The sequence below is a fragment of the Vulpes vulpes genome, chromosome X (assembly GCF_048418805.1).
Source record: "Vulpes vulpes isolate BD-2025 chromosome X, VulVul3, whole genome shotgun sequence".
NCBI classification, from domain to species: Eukaryota; Metazoa; Chordata; class Mammalia; order Carnivora; family Canidae; genus Vulpes; species Vulpes vulpes.
In genome coordinates, this window is record NC_132796.1 from 27,298,256 (window position 1) to 27,316,997 (window position 18,742).

Below are 18,742 nucleotides of genomic sequence, written 5' to 3' on the forward strand. Positions count from 1 at the left end.
AAAAGCTGCCTGCCAATTTCTGTCCTCCTGCCAAGACCTTACTTTGATTCCAAATCAGGAAGAAATAAATAATTGGCCCATCCTCTTCTCTCTTCTCAGTAATCTGCATCTTACAGTAATAAAGGATTCCCCAAATCTGTGTCTCAACAGATTAATATGAGAATGACAATGTAATTGAAAGTGCTTCATAAATTATAAAGTGCCTTGTTATGATATGACTAATGTTATTGTCATCATTAACAACTCTAACATTATCTCTAATAAAAAAGATAGCCCTTTCTAATACTCTGATTTTGATGTACTATGAATCAAACTATAACCCATAGTAATAAAGATGTTACGTCTCACCCTTACTGATAATAATATAAGAAGGGTTAAATAGGGATATACTTATCACCAAATAACGTTTTAATGGATGAAGGAAGTTTCATCTTTATCACTTAATATTCTTAACACCTTTTTAGGAGGGCCTTGCCCTGTGGTGATTGACAAGAATTATTCCTTTCATTAGTTTCCTCAATACTTTATAGGCAGAGCTGCAATTTTTTTTTTCGCATAACATCTCTAACTTCTAGCTGATAATCAGTAAACTACATGGTATTCAGATATCAAGGTCTTTACTTATTAGCCTTATGATTTGGGATAAAATATTTAACCTTTCTGTGTCTTTGTAAAAGAGTTTTAAGAATGCTGTTTCTACTTACCTTGCTGATATATATATATATGTATATATATATATATTTTTTTTTTTGAGAATCACATCAAGTAGTATCACTTGTAACCTTCTCTATAACAAGGCACTCAAATTTTATAGGCTACTGCACTTAAATAAATCTTGTATTGTTTCTTTCTGGGCATGCTTTTTTGTAAAATTGATCTTATACCATCTTTCAAAATTATCCATTTCCTAAACTGGCTTCTTAATTTTTAAACTAAATTCTGCCCTTATACTCATCACATTACTACCTTGTAGTGCTCAATCAGAGAGAATCCAGCACACACACAAACACACACACACACACACACACACACAATTGAAGCAGCAACAACAAAAATCTATGAAAAATTCTCTAGTATGTGTAATGAACTCTGATATTTTCGACTTTGCTTTGCTTCACCCAAAAGAAATGTTGGTGGTAATCCACAAAATGATTCATGATTCACAGCTTGGAAAAATACTAGTCCATTAAAAAACAAAACAAAACAAAAGCCCAAAATATAACCAACAACAACAAAAAAGGAAATGATGTCCTTACCATCATTTCTGGCCATTTCTTCCCAGGTATCTGTGATCTGACAAAAGTACTTTTCACTGCATCCTACTCATTTTACCATTTTTTAGAACACTATCACTTTTCAAATATTTCTTCCTTTCTCTGAATGTAGCCTTCTCTTGCTTATTTCCCTTATCACCTCCTCTGTGAAGCTCTTTCAAATCTTCTAGCCGATTACTTACTTCTTTTATTCTCCCTTCCCTGACTCTCTTAATATTATACCCACCTCTATTACACTTCTTAGCTGTTATTTTAATTGCTTAAATATCCATCTGCTGAACATACCATTTACGTGACAATCATTTAAATGTCCATCAACTTGGTAAACTTGCATTCTCTGTGAATAGATTGGGGTTGTGTCAATTTCAACATCCTGACCACCTCACACAGGATCTGACACACAGCAGCTCCCTTGTTACAGCTTACTGAATAAATATATTGATTTTAAAAGTTAATTGAAATACAAGGAATTGGCAGGGCTAAATGTTCAAACTAGAATTTAGTGATGGTACACAGTTTTTTTCTAAAATACAGGTAGTCTTATGGGCAGATCCATCCCATGAGTAGACAGGTAAGTGGTGCTCTCCTAAGCCCTGTGCATGGTGGAATGGTTGGTGTCATGTGGTTCTCTTATCTAAATATCATTATGATTCTACTTCAAAATTTCCATTCTTAGTGATAACCCAATGACACTGTGAAATATTTCAACAGTTCAGCCTCCTTTCAATGATATATCTTGGGTGGTTATATACTGATTGAATTGCCCTTAAATACTCTTCTAGGGATAGCCCTGGTTATGAGATTAAATTTTCAAATTCCCATGAACTAGGACTTGGTAGACTTTGCTCCTCATAACATACATCTTAAATGTTAATATGCCTCTGTTAAAAAAAAAACTAATAAGCAAACACACACACACAGCATAGTTTAACAATTGTGTCGTTTTAAAGTTAAGGTTATTTCATCAATCCATTATTAGTATTTAAAAATACATAAATTATCCTCTTGTAAGCACATACAAAAGCCATATATTATTAAAAACAAATAGAGATTCAAGGATGAAATATTTGAAAAAATGTATTATTTGAAAATGGCAGTAAAATGGGATTTTCAAAATAAATCCATGTTAACTAGGATTTATAATACAATATAAGCCTGGACTATTAGTTGTAATGCCAGGATTTGGAGAACTAGGCTGGCACATTAAATTTATTCATTTTCACAGCCTGCAGACATTTTAATGTCTGAGTAGCAATAAGAACAAATTACCTAAAAACTTTTAATAGTATATAATAAATTAAGACTGAATAGTAATGCAAAAGTGGGTACAACAGGACAAAATTATGAATCTCATATAATGATCCAACAACACTTAAAGTGTGGAAACAACACTGGTATTCTGGAATATACTACCACAGTTGATCCTAATTGTTTCTCTCCTGTCAAATAGAAATTGCACATCAATCTCAAAGTACTGCAAACTGTTCATTACATGCAAATGGTTATGTTTTGCAGGCTTTCCAAGGGGGCTCAAACTTCTTTATAAAAGGAGCCAGGCTAGACAAAGAATTTCTCTAATGATGCTAGGTTTCCTTTAGAGTTTTTCACTGATAAGCAACAGAAAATGCCTCTGACAATAAGGAGATTCATAGTGAAGAAATGGAAGGGTTCACAGGAGTGAAAGGAAAAATCAAAGGATCAAGCTTGGAATAGGCAGGATTTCAGAGGTTGAGAGAAAAGCTCTAGCAGAACAACCTCTAGAACTCTCTTGGACAGAATACTTGATTTATTGTCCCACTAAGAATGTCCAGGTACCCAAGAGAAACTGGTGGTACTGTCAGTAAGACAGTGACTATACTTTCTTCACAACGACTAAGTCCACCACACATTATTTAAGGGACTTTAAAACTTCTTTTGGTTTTTAATCAAACACCTTTTCTTAAAGCATGAAGTTGAAAGTTGACCTGGTTGGCTCAGTCAGTTAGGTGTCTGCCTTTGGCTCAGGTCACAATCCCAGGGTCCTGGGCTCGAGTCCCACAGCAGGCTCCCTGTTCAGTGGAGAGTCTGTTTCTCCCTCTCCCTCTGCTGCTCCCCTGCTCATTTTCTCTTTCTCTCTTTCAAATAAATAAATAAATAAATAAATAAATAAATAAATAAATGACTTAAATAACAGGCCTATTTTGATTTCCTCTTTTTGTTACCATGACTTTCAATTTGTTTTATAGATATGGCCCAAGTCCATTTCTCTGTTATATCAAGTAACAAAGAATGCTTAGAGAGAAGGTAAAAAAGCACTTGAATTTTTAATGCAACTTATTGCTCTATCTTCTAAAATAAGAGTTAGTAAACTTTTCCTATTAAGAGCTACACAGTTTAACATTTTAAGCTTTGTAGGCCAGTCTGTGTAACTACCTAACTTTGCCTTTGTAGTAAAAAGCAGTCATAGACAGTTTGTAAATGCATGTGTGTGTTTGGGTCCCAAAAAAACTTTATTTACAAAAACAGGTAGCTGACAGGATTTGGCCTCCTAAGTTTGCTCTTCTAAAGAATTTATTATTCTTAGGATCAATATTAAATGTATATTGTATTAAAATTCATTTCATTACAAGTACTCTGAGGAATATCAAAGGTGAGATATTTACTTATAATAATAATGAGTTCAATATTCTACATGAAGTCCTAGAGTCTACAGTGTAGGATATTTGTCTATTGTTTCAGTTTCTCTGAAATATTCCTTGAAATGAGTCTAGGTAAAATGAAAGCTTGAACGTAGACAAAGAAGGGATTAAAACCTGAAGGACTACATAATTATGAACTAAAATTACCTACTGACAAAAAGTAATAGTGAAATTTTAGTTAGTGAATAAAGCCTGAAGGGGGATACACTACTATATAAATATGCTTTCATCTCTAACATATCTATTTTTTTCTTTTCCCCATATCCCAGAATCATTTCTCTTTATCAGTTTTGATTAGAATGACTTAATACAAATTAATTGCCAGTAAAGTTCTGTCAACTATAGCCTCATAAAAGAATAAGAATTTTAAAATGTGTGAATTATGATGTTTGCAAACAATCCTGGTCTCAGGCTCCTACCTATAATTTGGTTATAGAGTAGGAAGATTTACTATTCTTATGACTAGATACTTGCTATTCAGTTTGATGAATAGTTCATCCTGAACCATCTCATCTGTGAACAGGCCTCTTGTCCTATAATTTGTCAATTTTATCATTTTTCAAAATTTACAACTTATGTCAGAACATTTTCTCACTCTCTGTGTGACTTCTTCAATAGCTAGCTCTTTCCTTATGCTGCCTTTCACAATATAGCTCTTTCCTGGCTTCCAAAGTCATGTTTTCTCTATTAAGTTTGGGAATCCAGGAGATGTAATGGAGGGGTGTCAAAAAGGACTAGAGAACACAAATAACTACTGTAGAAAAAAACACTCCTGTTTTCCATAGGCTTGTTCCAGGCCTTTCTGGAACAATGACACTGCCATGAGGTTCAACCTTAGCCTTAATATGTTAAATTCATGAAGCTGTTAGCTTATTAAAGGAAATGGGTTTCTTTGCCAACTCTATATCCCTAGCAGCGGGCAAAGTCTTGCCTGTGCTAGGCTAACACTAAATGTTTGTTGAATGGATTCAGGTATTTATGATATGTTCAAGGAGTAAGAGAGTGGAGCCACCATATTGTTAAACCATTAGCAAATATGAACATTTCAAATACTCTGTATGAAGAAGAGGTCAGGGCAGCTCAATATAAGGGAGCATTTCTTGGACAGAAGATGGGGTAAAAGTGGAAAGAAGGAAAAGTTTGGGGTAGTCTACCTAAGGGAATAATAGGATAGATATATAATTGTTTCATTTATGTAGTTATTCATTAGAATGAGTATTATATGTTCTATATACAAGGAGATTATTATTTTTTTGAGAGAGAGAGAGAAAAAAAGTGCACAAATGAAGGAGGGGCAGAGGGAGGATAAAGACTATCAAGCCAGTCTGCACTGAGCACAGAGCCCAATGTGGGGCTCGATCTCACGACCCTCAGATCATGACCTGAGCCAAAATCAAGAGTCAGCTGCTTAGCTGGCTGAATGGTTCAGTCAGCTAAGGAGATTGTTCTAAATGCTGAGTATATATCTGTGACCAAGAAAGACAAAGTCCCAGCAAGGTTCACATTCTAGTTGGAAATATAGATAATAAACATGCAACCATATATTACAATTTCAGCCATTGACAGTGTTATGAAGACAGTGTATATGTGTGTGTGTGTGTGTGTGTGTGTGAGAGAGAGAGAGAGAGAGAGAGAGAGAGAGAGAGAGAGATCTTTAAGATGAGAGGAGTTACAAAAGTCATGTCTAAGAAAAACACGAGGGCACAAAGGTATATAAATAAAGAGAAGTGTACAAAAATCCTGAGAGGGAGAGGATTTGGACATATCAGATAAGAACTGGAGCTAGGGTAGAACCATCAAGCAAAGAGAAAAGCAAATTTAATCATAGAAACAAGCATTAGAAGGAAGGGTAAGAAATTATGAGAGAAGAAACAGCAAGATCAGTGTGGCTAGAATGTCTTCTTTGCAAATATTGCACTTCATGAAAATCACTCATATTAGCATTAATATTATGCTTCACCAAATAATAATTTTGAATTCACATTGCTTCTATGTTGATGTGAGCAGGGTTTTTTTTTTTCAATTTGGAATTTGCAATTAGCATGCTTCACTTTTATTTGCAGAATCTTACTCTCTTGATAATTTCTTACTCTAAGAATGGGGATCCCTTAGGGATGGCGTGTTTTTCATGCATTTTAAGCAGTTCTTTACTGCTATGGTTATTACAATAAGTTATAGTTTTGGTTTTGGCTTCTTTCCAATAATGGGTGGCAATCTGTCATCTTCTTAAACATGCCATGCTGGACAACAAGAACAAGCCATTGGAATTATCCAATTAATTTAGTATACTTATTTTATGAAAGACACATTTGATAGGCAACAATTTAGAGCCCCTCTCTGAATTTCTGCGCTGTGCCGAACTCCCAATAAATCTGTTATTTACTACTTCTGAAAAGATGCATAGGAGCCAAGAAGTTGTAGAGGAGTTTCTAAGCAGCAATAAAAGGCTAACAATATTTACGTAAGAATGAAGCACCCAACTGTTCAACTGTATTAAAAGGCTGAATTCTCCAGCCACTACCAGCTAATAACATTGAAAAGTTTATTGTAAGATGTAGTCCCGTGCTTACACAATGCTGTAACCCTAAAGCCACGAGAGACAAATTCTCTTAGCACTAAATTTTCACGTTGATTCCCTTACGTTAGTGTGTGCCCTTTGGATACAGCCACTGGGACTACCAAACAAAACTTTATCACTGCTGGGGAAATATAAAGGGCCAGCGATTGTAGGAATTATTCTTAACATCAGGGTCCCAATGAAGGGCAACAGATGGCAGAAATTTTTACTCAAGTAATTTTTCCATCAAAGTTCCTATCAGCATTTGACTCCCAGCAGTGCGGCTGTGAAGAAGCCATCCAGCTCACCAGCCAGCTGGTGAAAATCAGCACTGTAAGAGCCAACTGTATAGAAAACATACTTGTATTCAATTTGGTCTTTTACACCATATGCTTTTATTCTAGAGAGCCTTTGATCTAATCCATATTCATTCAAAGTCATTCATCTCCTATAAAGTCATTTGAAGGAGCATATTACTGAGCAGGTATCAGAGTACCTCCAAAGAAAAAGACCAAAACTCACTCTGTGGCAGGGAGTGTCAGAGACCTGTGCACATTCATTCAGCTCCCTTCGTTTCTGGGCAAGCCAACAGGTTTTCACTAATGACACCTGCTGCCGGAGGACTTTCTGGATGTCAAACTGGGTGAGGCTTCTTTTGTGAGGAAGAAAGCCTTTTCCTCTTGCACTTGTCTCAAGCTTTTGGGCAGGCACTACCTGCCTGCAATGTGTTCTGTGAATCTAAACTTCTGAGCTTCAGGTCCTTTAAAAAAGCACTTGGGATTTTGTTTTTTTCTCTATCCCAAATAGCCAAGGTAGGCAGAGATGAAGAGCTGCGAAACACAGACTCTTAGAGACTCCTTTCTGTGCCTCTCTCCCCAGCTCCAAGACACCAATGTCTTTTTCTTGCCATTTATCGTTTCATCTAAGAGCTCACAGTAATGTTCTCATGCACTAGCCACACGGTTTCCACAGAATTTTCCATTCTTCATGCAAACTTCCAATTTGAGAAAAGGGAAAGTATATTCTGCTGAACTGGGACATAAATTTACACTAAAAGTTTGAGATTTGATGGTGAACGTGAACATTACAACATGACATATGTAATTCATGTTGACTTTATCCTCAATCACAGTGGATTAAGATGTATCATTATGTTACAAAGTAAACCGCTTTTAATTGAATTTATTTGCAGCAATGTATGTAAGTATATTGCACATGCACAATATAATATACATTACGGAGGAATAAAACATGGTAGCATTGAAAGAGATACCAGAAGACTAATTGACTTCACATTAAAAAGATGATATTTTGGGATCCCTGGGTGGTGCAGCGGTTTGGCGCCTGCCTTTGGCCCAGGGCGCGATCCTGGAGACCCGGGATCGAATCCCACGTCGGGCTCCCGGTGCATGGAGCCTGCTTCTCCCTCTGCCTGTGTCTCTGCCTCTCTCTCTCTCTCTCTCTCTCTCTCTCTCTCTCCATCATAAACAAATAAAAATTTTAAAAAAGATGATATTTTGCCTAAAATCAGCAGTTAACTCATGTCAAAATAACACACTGCCATTCCACTCCCTCTGTTGGCTTAACATTTGTCGATTTAAAGCCTAAAAAATTTCATCTAAACAGCCCCTCTTCTGTTTACTTTGTAAGTTGCTTTCAAATGGAATTTCTTAAGATTTCAAGGTGTCATGCTTGCTCGTGGCAACATTCTTTAGAAAGTGCTGGTAATTTTTATTTAGTCATTTGTTCATGGGAATTTGTTTTTTTCCACCTTGTGGCTATCATGAATAGTGCTCCAATGAGCATTCATCTACAAGTTTTTGTTTGAACACACATTTTCAAACCTAGGAGTGAAATTGCTGGGTCCTGTGGACATTTTATGTTTAATTTATTGAGTAACTGCAACTGCTTTCTAGAGCTGAAATATGGTCCACTAAGCAGCATTACCCCATAAAACAAACAGGCTCCATTTCCACAAATAGCAAGAAGACTCTTTCAAATATTAAATCTAATGGTGATTTTTATTATTTCTACTGTCAGTCTCAAGGATTTTCAACCCCCATTAAATAGTAGTCCATGTTTTAAAACTAACTGCTTTCTACTCCAGGACATGTAAAGCTAAACATTAGGACACTTTGTGATTTCTACTTTTCTGTTTTCACTCAAGGTATCTGTTGGCACACCAATTCACTCTGTCACTATGTGAGTTAATGTTATTTTCATAACTTTCTTTCATGGTGTTCAGCTTTCCCTTTGAAAACTCCCATTAACATTTCTTCTTGTTCTAAAATGAGTAGGCAGAGGTGTCAGCTATCTGAGGAGGATGTGTTTGGCTGAACTAGAATTTTCCTCAATTCCTAATCCAAGAGCTGTACTTTGAGAAAGTGTCATAATTCATAAAAAGATAAGGTTTAATGAAATTGTCAGGTTGTTCAATCTGCATTTTAGATGGTTGGGGACAGTAATTCAGTAAATATTTTTTTTGTTTTTATTGATATAGGCTAATCACTAAGAAGTGTGATTAGTTACACTAAGATCTTTTATTTATTTTGTAGAAAATGGCATTCTAAGTGCTATGTGCACATCTCATTTTTATTCCTATTTAAGAGAAGAGATAGCAGAGGCATGAAGAGATATCAGATATTTTCCTAAGATATTAAGCTAAAAGAGCTAGGACTTGAACCCATACTTTCTGAATGTAGCTTCCAACCTCTTAGCCAATCTTCTGAAATTCTATTAGAGCCTAACGTGACAAGTCAATATTTTTGTGGGTGATAAAATTTTGCATATGCACTCAGTTACTGCTGGTGGAGTGAATATACAAGAAGATGCATAAATAATTGAGCGAATGTATTAACAAATAAGTTTTTAGTGGCATATGACATAATAGATATATTTTCATGCAAAAATTTAATTTTTAGAAAGAGATTTCCTGAGGATCCCTGGGTGGCTCAGCGGTTTAGTGCCTGCCTTCAGCCCGGGGCATGATCCTGGAGTCCCAGGATCAAGTCCCACATTGGGCTTCCTGCATGGAGCCTGCTTCTCCCTCTGCCTGTATCTCTGCCTCTTTCTCTGTGTGTGTTTCTCATGAATAAATAAATAAAATCTTTAAAAAAGAGAGATCTCCTATTGTTGTATGACATATTTTTGCAATATCTTGAAGAATATGAATTCACATGTTTAATTTTATCATTAACTTAGGACAGAGATAAAAATCATTGAGTTGCATAGAACCAGACCATCTTTCTGGTATTGGCAGTCACTTTATTTTGAATGATAATATCAAGTGTTAGTAGAACACTGATTTGTCTTTTTCCAAGTTGAGTTAAATAAAATGTAGTTTGATAGAAATATATACAGAAAAGCATACAGCATGTACATACTTTTTATTTGATCTCATATTTAGACATGATACTTTTGCTAAAAATTATATATATGAGGCTTCAAACTGCAGTGTACCCCTGCATGTATCTGTTTAGTACATGGGCAGTTTGGTTGATTTTCCTCAAAGCAACCATTACTGGTTCATGCCAAAAAATCTGTCTGCTACTAACAGGTGCCATCAACATTCTGTTTCCTAAAATAATTTCTTAGCGAAAATTTAAACTCTTTCTCTTATTTGTTATTACTCAATCAACAATGATTATGGCCAAGATAGCTGAAATTATCAGGGATTCTATTTGTCTTACTAATGGTACTGCCTTACAGGGTCCTTCAGGACTCGCTTTCTGAGACTTACCAGAATGGAAAGATAACCTTAGGCATCTTATGTACATGTGTGTGCATGCATGAATGCACATATGCTTGTGCATGATTTTTGAGCTTCCTAATCACTAGGGAAAAATACCTTCACTATTTAGAGGATTTACAATATCATTCACAGGTCCTTATCTAGAAGAACTTTACCCTGGACATACAGAATTCCCTTTCTTATTTTATGTGTAAGTTGAGTAAAAATGAGACTAAATAAAGGTCTTTTTAAAAATTCTCCTATTAAGGGGAAAAGTATTGATAAGATATTTATCAATCTCAACTAAACCACACTGTCAAGAATTGAGGATCTTTAGACATTCTCAAGGCATTTACAAGCATTACACAGTTGCAAGGGTATGTAGAAGTAAATGTACTAAAAGATCAAATAGCATCAAAATAACTTGGTTTGGGCATCTGCTTCTAGCCGAATTGGAGTAACAGGGACCAGATTTAACCTCCTGGCTAAAAACTGAAGAAAATGGACAAAATATATGAAATGATGGTTTTGAGGATATGAGATACCACTCAATGAAAGATGCTGATCTCTGAGAAATTAGAAACAATGAGGTGACTCCATACTTGCTGCTGCTTACTGTCTGGAGAGATTTCCAGGCTAGGATAAAGGATAAAGAAACCCTCACAAAGCTAGGAGTGCTCCTTGAGTTGATGAGATAAATCTGGGACTTCCAGGAGGCCAAGGTGGCTATAATTCACAGGGCAGAGTACCAAAGGGGAGATAGATACAACGAAAGAGAAGACTAGAAACCCCCACCCCCCGAGAGCTCCCTTCAAGTCTTCAGCTGAGTCCTGATCAGCTGTTCCATGTGAGCAAAGTATACATGATGAGGGAGAGAACTATGCCAAAAGGTGAAAAGTAACAGTCATCAGAGCTCACACACAGCTGGGAATATGCCTCTTCCTCCTAGCCACAGTAGAAAACCTCATCATTCACAGAGCATAGGAGAGCATACTCAGAAAGGTTCTGCCTCAATAGTGGGGCAAAATTAGCTCTAGACTTTTATGCTGTTCTGCTCAAAACTCTCAATGTCTAAAAGAGAGATGCTCAAAAGATCAAATTGGTTCCAAGTAAATTAACTGTGTCCCAGAACAAGGGTCAAGAATATTTATCTGCACAAAAACACCAAGCACTCAAAAAGTGATAATTTACACCATCTGGCATCCAGTCAAAACGACCAATCATCCAAAGAAGCAGGAAAAAAACACCCACAATGAACAGAAAACTTAACTGAAAATGACCCAAAATAGACATAGACGACAGAATTAGTAGACAAGGACATTATACAAGTTTTTACAGTTGTATTCCATATTTTCCAAAAAGTAGAGGAAAGATTGATAAATTGGGTAGAGACATGAAAGATGTAAAAAGACTCAAATCACACTGCAACAATGTCCAAGGTTAAAAATATACACTAGATGGGAGTAACCACAGATTAGATATTGCAAAAGATGAGATTGGTCAATTTGACAATATAAATCACATAATATGAATTACACAGAATAAAGACCATAAAGGAAAAGAATAGAACATTAAAAATAATGCCTTAAAATTCCAAATTTGATGAAAGCTAAAATCCCATAATCCAAATAAGCTTAACAGACCTCAAGAACAAGAAACATGTAGAAAACTATACCAAGGCATATCATAAACCAATTGCTTGAGTTCCAAAAGCACTCCCCAATAAGCCTTCTATATGTTAATCTCCATCTTGGAGGGGCCCTCCCAAAGATTCTGACCTGAAATATGTACCAAAATCCTTATCAAAACTACTCTCTGAGGAGTAGAAAGGAAGTATACATGAACTTCTGTATTGCTTTTTCTTTTTTTATAGTGAGTATGTATTTTTTAATAATAAAAAAACAGATTAAAATGTATAACTATCTTGTGTAAGTTATCTCTGGAAATGACAAAAGGTTTAACATCTCAAGTATACCTTAATGGCACATATTTTAGAGACATAGTAATGCTGCATTAGCTCCAAATTCACTTTAGTGCTCTTACAAAATGTATTTTCTATATGATGGCAGATTGGAAAGCCATGGATTTTCTATCTTCAATGCCAATGCTGATGTATATACAAATTTGACACATAATTACACAAGTTCTTAAAATTATTCATATTATATGTATACACAGCTTACCTATATGTACATGCTTACCTTTTTAATGTCAGAAGGTATTTTTGCTATGCAAAAAATTATTTGAGAATAAGGAAATGTAAAGTTGAATATGATACTGCTTTTATGAATCCAGCAATTTGAAATGTCTGAACTTATAAGTTACCTTTTTCTTTGCTTTCATCCATCTTAATCAGTATTTTATGGCATTAAAAATTGGCCACAACTCAAATCTGCTTGATTGAAAATTGGTACATGAACAGTTTGAGTAAAAAGTTACCAAAATACTTAAGACTTGGTGTAATAAACTCAATATGTCTTGTACCTAAACTATATATTTTATAGCCTAAGTTATAACCTCCAAAAACTAATTTATCTCTCTCTGCATACTCAAATGACACAGCAAGTTGAAATTAAACTATACACTGGTTATAATCCGTATGTTGCATTTCCATTAACATAAACCATAAAAAAGTCAATAAGTACCACCAATTAACTCTGCATTGTTTTGGCCTCTGGACTATCTCAAAGGCATTCTGTCAACAGAATATATAGAAATATTGCTACAGCACAATTGTCTCTAGGGAAACAGAACTGTAATTTTATCATGATGGATATTTCCAGCAACTACATTATTGCTAAATATGCCACAAGTTCTCCTGGACAGAATTCAACATAAGGCAAAAGCATACACTGCCCCAAAGCGGCAGGACACCCTTCTACAAGATGCTTCCCTGTATCACAAATTCAATTATACTTCGCAGTTCATCAGATAAACCAGTTAGATCCAGGCTAACTCTCACAGTGACACAAATAGTCCACAGCACATTCTCCCAGCATGGTCATTATGATGATGTTCTAATAGGTGTAGTGATAACAACAAAAGTTGGGAATTATCAATTTCCATCATCCTTCACAACCTGAACTTAAAGAAGTTAAACAGTTGCGATAGTGTGGCAAAGACAGTGTGAAAAAAGAGATATCAAAACCTTACCTTAAGATACCATTTGTATTTGGCATGTTCCCAATTCTCAGGAATTTGTGTCTTTTTGAGAAACTGTTCAGCTTCTGTTAGCCATTGATTAAGTATCTTCATATCATAATGAAACCGCCGCCATTTTTCCACAGATCTGTCAAATCTCCTAGAGGCAAAAAATAGAGATCAAGAAAAATAAGTGGATTATGCAAATCACATGGACATAGCATATATGTTTTATTATGTGGACAAGGATATTATTTTGATAGTTTCGCACATTTGTAGGTTTCAATTTAAATTAACAGAGATAAATGATATTGAACAAAATGGATTAATTAAAATAAAAGGCTGTAATTTTTCCCTTCAAAATCAAACACATTTTTTTTTTACCAAAACAAAGATAAAAACAACAATTATGGAGTATTAACATTTTATTCCCTGTGAGCATATTTAAAAAATATTCCAGGAATAAAATATATATATATATATGTATATATACATATATATATATATTCCAGGAATAATATATATATATATATATATATATATATATATATATTTACACCTAAGAAATTAAGTATTTCAAAGCTAGATATTCAATGACAACATATTTTTTGGATCAAAATCTAATTACCTGCGCTGGGTGTTATTTTTTTAAAGATTTTATCTATTTATTCATGAGAGACACAGAGAGAGACAGGCAGAGGGAGAAGCAGGCTCCATGAAAGAAGCCTGATGTGCGATTCGATCCCAGGACTCCAGGATCACGCCCCGGGCTGAAGGCAGGTGCTAAACCGCTGAGCCACCCAGGGATCCTCACACTGGGTGCTATATGTAAGTGATGAATTACTAAATTATACTCCTAAAACCAGTATTACCCTTTATGTTAACTAACTAGAATATAAATAAAAACTCGAAGCAAAAAAAAATCAAATTACTTCATGAAATTACTTCATGAACCTATCAATTTCCATATTACTTTTGATCCAAAGGAGTTTATTCACTAAGGTCTTCAAATATCCAGGATGACAGATGTAACTTGTATCACCAGATCAGATGTAAGCAACCAACCAACTGATATACTAGTCTAAACCAGGTGATGAGTGGTGTCTTCCTTTAATCTTCTTGTTATTGTATCCACTAATATTTTCAATTGTAATGCTGAAGGAAGTCAGTGCAAGGTACTGTGTCAATACTGCACATGGAAAGAATATTAAGAAGGAGGTACTTGGTCGTGTTCTGGTCACAGAAGTGACTAAGGCCAAAATGAGTAAGGATTAGATGTTTACTTTAAGACAGTTTCACATAAGAATCACCAATTAAATCAGTATCTTTGTGAGTGGCATCCTGACACTGGTATTTTTAAAAGCACCCAAGTGATTCTAATGTATAGTCAAGATGAAAAAACAGTGTATAAAGGAAGTTTTAAAGTCCTTTTTTTTTGGAAGTTTTAAAGTCTTAAGGGGGTTATGAACTACTGGGTCTCCTGGGGCCTGTCCAAACAGGTATTTACTAGCATTAAGTCAAAAACCATCCTGAAAATTTCTGGCTGTGGGACTGCCTCAGAGTCCAGTGGCCTGTAGAAGTTCTCTGAGGTCTACTCTTAAGATGCAATGGGGTATAGTTTTGAATATCTCCACATCTTTTCAGATCTGTACCTCCATTTAAGAAATTTAAATAATCTTAGAACTTAAAATAATGCCCCAACTCCCTATTGTTTTAATGGGAGGATAATGGAATTAACATTTCTTGAAAGGTTACTATGAGCCAGGCACTGGGCTCCTATAACACCCTCCACAACATAACAATTATTCTTCCTATTTTTCATTGGAGAAATGTGAGAGGCTGAGTAGTCTGCCTAAAGGTAAAGAGGAATAAAATGACAGGAAGGGGATTCTAACTCAGATCTCTCTGGCTTCAGTGATGCCTTTCATGGTCTTCCATGCTCTTTGGTAGGATTTACTATTTTTTAAGATGAAGTCTTACTACTTAAATAATTCAAAGAGATAGTTGTAGGGATTTTTTCTTTTTTTCTTCTTTATCATCTTCCAAATAATGAATCTACATACATTGCATTTTATCAGACACCCCACTTGATGATTAACTATATTTCTTCCTTTCTTAAAGATTTATTTATTTGGGGGATAGCAGAAGGAGAAGGAGAGAGAAACTTCAGCAGACCCTGCAATGAGCACAGAGCCCAAGGCAGGGCTCCATCTCACCACCCTAAGATCAGGGCTCTGAGATCACAGCCTGAGCCAAAACCAAGAGTCAGACACCTAACTGACTACACCACCCAGGCACCCCAACTATATTTCTTACTCTAAAAATGCCTAAAACAGTGTTTTGGTAGCATAAAAAAAGGAGCCAATGGTAGCCAAAATGGATAGTCTTTAACTAGAGCTAGCTTAAAAAGAAGAATTCTGCCTTTAATAATTAAGGGCATTCTAGAGTTGATCAAATATGATATATCCATCAGCCACAAAATGATCTTGGAAATATTTTGCATGCTTAATGATAATTTTGTTTTCATATATTTTCAACAGTAATCACAATAAATGACTTAAGAATGCATCTTAAGAATTTATTCCCTTTTTTTTTTAAGATTTTATTTATTTGAGAGAGCAAGAGGAGGAGAAGGAGAGGGATAAGCAGCCTCTATGCCCAGCTCAGACCCCAACATGGGGCTTGACCTCTCAACCCTGAGATTATGACCTGAGCCAAAATCAACAGCTAGACATTTAACTGAGTTACTCAATGTCCCAATAATTTATTCCCTTTAAGAGAAAACTGTACATTGCACATGTCCTATAGTGACTCACATCGCTGGAGTCAAAGTTTTTGTTAAATGATCTAAAAAATGATGAGGTATAGTTGGTATTGTTCCATCTTGGTGAGACTGTAGCTGATTTAATTTTCATTATATTTTTCTATGTTTTTAGGTTGTTCTACAATATATGTTTCATACTTTGATATTCAGAAAAATATCTTCAAAATAATTTTGAAAGGCAGTTTCATATGCTAACAACTATCACCTCCAACTCTTCCTGCTACCACAGTTTGAGAAACAGGAAGAAGCCAACTGGAACACAAAGGAGTCGATGTTTGGTCACAATTTACATTCTACCTTTGTGACAGTCATCAGTCCCCTTCTTACTTAGCTTTTCTTCCCTCTACCCAGCCACCAGAATTATCCTCCTGCCAACTCCTTTCAGCTACGGGCAGGTGACTGTTTTTCTACCATTTGTACTGTAAATACCAACTCTTCATTCCAGGCTGCTGCTGCACAGATGTGTCCCTCCACCATTCAGAGCACTGGCGATTATACCTTCCACTAGATTCCACAAAGCCTCCTCCCCCACCAACCCCTATTTCTCTTTGCGGATGATCTTTCCTCTAAATGCCCCGAAAGAAGAAAAACATAAGTTCCCATACAATTGATCATGGCACCCCTAGCTCTGCAAGACACAGCTGGAAGGAGGAAGGAAAGGAAAACAGTCTGCAGGCCCGGATTCTCTATTTTCCATCCTTGTTCCAGGCCCACAAGAATGAGACAGGCTGGACTTGTCAGCCTCACGGGACCATGTGTGGTTCCGCAGGCCCTGCTGCTGCCTTGGGACTGTGTGACTTTGCACGAGAGTTCCATATTCTTGAGATGCCCTCTTGCTTCCTTTTCCCCAACTCCCGAAATCCAAACGTTTGCACTAAAAGATTTAGGCTGAACTACTTACACTGTCACTTTGTAAACATCTAAATCTAGAGTATTCGTTATATAGCCTGCAACTGCTAAAACTTGGAAAACTGTAAAGTTGATTTAATTTTATTATTACAATTAATGTTTAAATGAGTAATTCTATTCAAACAAAATATTAAAGAATAAAAGCATGCACTTTACACGTGATGACATTTAATGTGAGTAATAATATTTTAAACTCCATTTCAAGCATCACATAAAATTTTAAAATATACTTTTCAGCATTTTAATATGCGTTGTTAATAGCAACGTCTAACTCTATTCTTGAATTTACTACGTAAAATTTCATTTTTTATCATGACTACTTTGAAATTCAAACTCTTTCCCACTGAGGAAAATTCTGAATGAATAGATATAAATTTTGCGAGTTTTACAATGTTACATTTATAAGTTTAATCTCACATCAGTCACTAGGCTCCCTCAACTTCTCTCACACCATTAATTGGACTGTCCAGGATTAAGGAAAAAGGCAGCAACAACTAGAAATACATGGAGATATTAAAAATACCATTCAGGAAAATAAATATAAGTTTACCCTCTACATTATTACTAGGGGAAAAATGTTGTTGCCTTTTTCCCTGGCAGTAAGAGGAAATGTAAAACGAACTAAATAAAGGACAAAAATGGCAGTATAAACATATGGATAATAAATCAAGTGATTTTAAAATTTTGCAAATATTAAAATTCTCATTCACTATGCAAGCAGTATTTAAAATTACACTGCTGCTTCATTTATGTGCGGCATAACTTACTTCCTGCTGTTCTAAATCAAGTTAGTCAGATTATTCTCAAGCATAAATTACATTTAGGGAGTAATTTAGGTACTTTGGGACATACTTTAACACTTTCCGGTCATTAAGGTGGTGCTCAATTCTATGAAATAGATTTAAATAAATAATATCTTAGTAGCCTTCTGACATAACCATTGTGGCTTTATACTTAAGCCTGCTAACTCAGCATTAGGCTCTTATTTCTTCCTACGTATTTCATCTTTGAAGAGGTGAGTGGGAGGTACCTCCACTAATGTCTTGTGGTCCAAACAGTATGTGTTGATAAATAAAGTTAATTAGTTCTTTGTCCCAAATCATAGTCCCTTACTCCTCCTTACCCACCTTCATCCCCGCTTTCCCAGTAATATAATTATGTAGTAAAAGCTAAGCATGCTAGCAGTAATGAAGGGTTTTATTTCCTACAGAACCTGACCTACTCCGAGGAGCTCTCCCACGGCTCCAACTCTCCCCACTTCCCCTGAACCCCTCCTAAGACACTGCCCCAGATTTCTAGACTAAAGTGTGTCCTTTGATGCCTATATTTTTTTTATACTGGACCCAGGTCCACTCATGTATAATAGACTCTACTGCAGCTGACTGACTGTCTCACTGCAAACATTCACTGGATACAGGCTTGTAGCTGAACCCATGCCCTCAACTCTTCAAGCAGACAGAGCACAGTGGTCCCACTGCCGGGGTTGGAATTCTGGCTTCATCATTTACTGTGTGGCCTTGGATAAGTAAGTGACCTCTCTGAAAAGTAAGTATGAAAGTAGTACCTACCTCCTCCTAAAGGCTAATGTATGGGTGAAATCAATGAACGTATTTAAAGTTTCTCAGAACA

At 35.8% G+C, this 18,742-nt stretch overlaps 1 protein-coding gene across 2 annotated transcripts in view; it reads right to left on the bottom strand.

The window, feature by feature from the left end:
* Positions 1-18,742, bottom strand: part of DMD (dystrophin) — a 2,426,617-nt gene that overhangs the window by 1,064,421 nt on the left and 1,343,454 nt on the right. For both annotated transcript variants that reach the window (XM_072743155.1, XM_072743156.1), the window contains exon 44: positions 13,393-13,540. In XM_072743155.1, the coding sequence (XP_072599256.1) occupies positions 13,393-13,540 (148 nt within the window). The remainder of the gene's footprint in view (positions 1-13,392; positions 13,541-18,742) is intronic.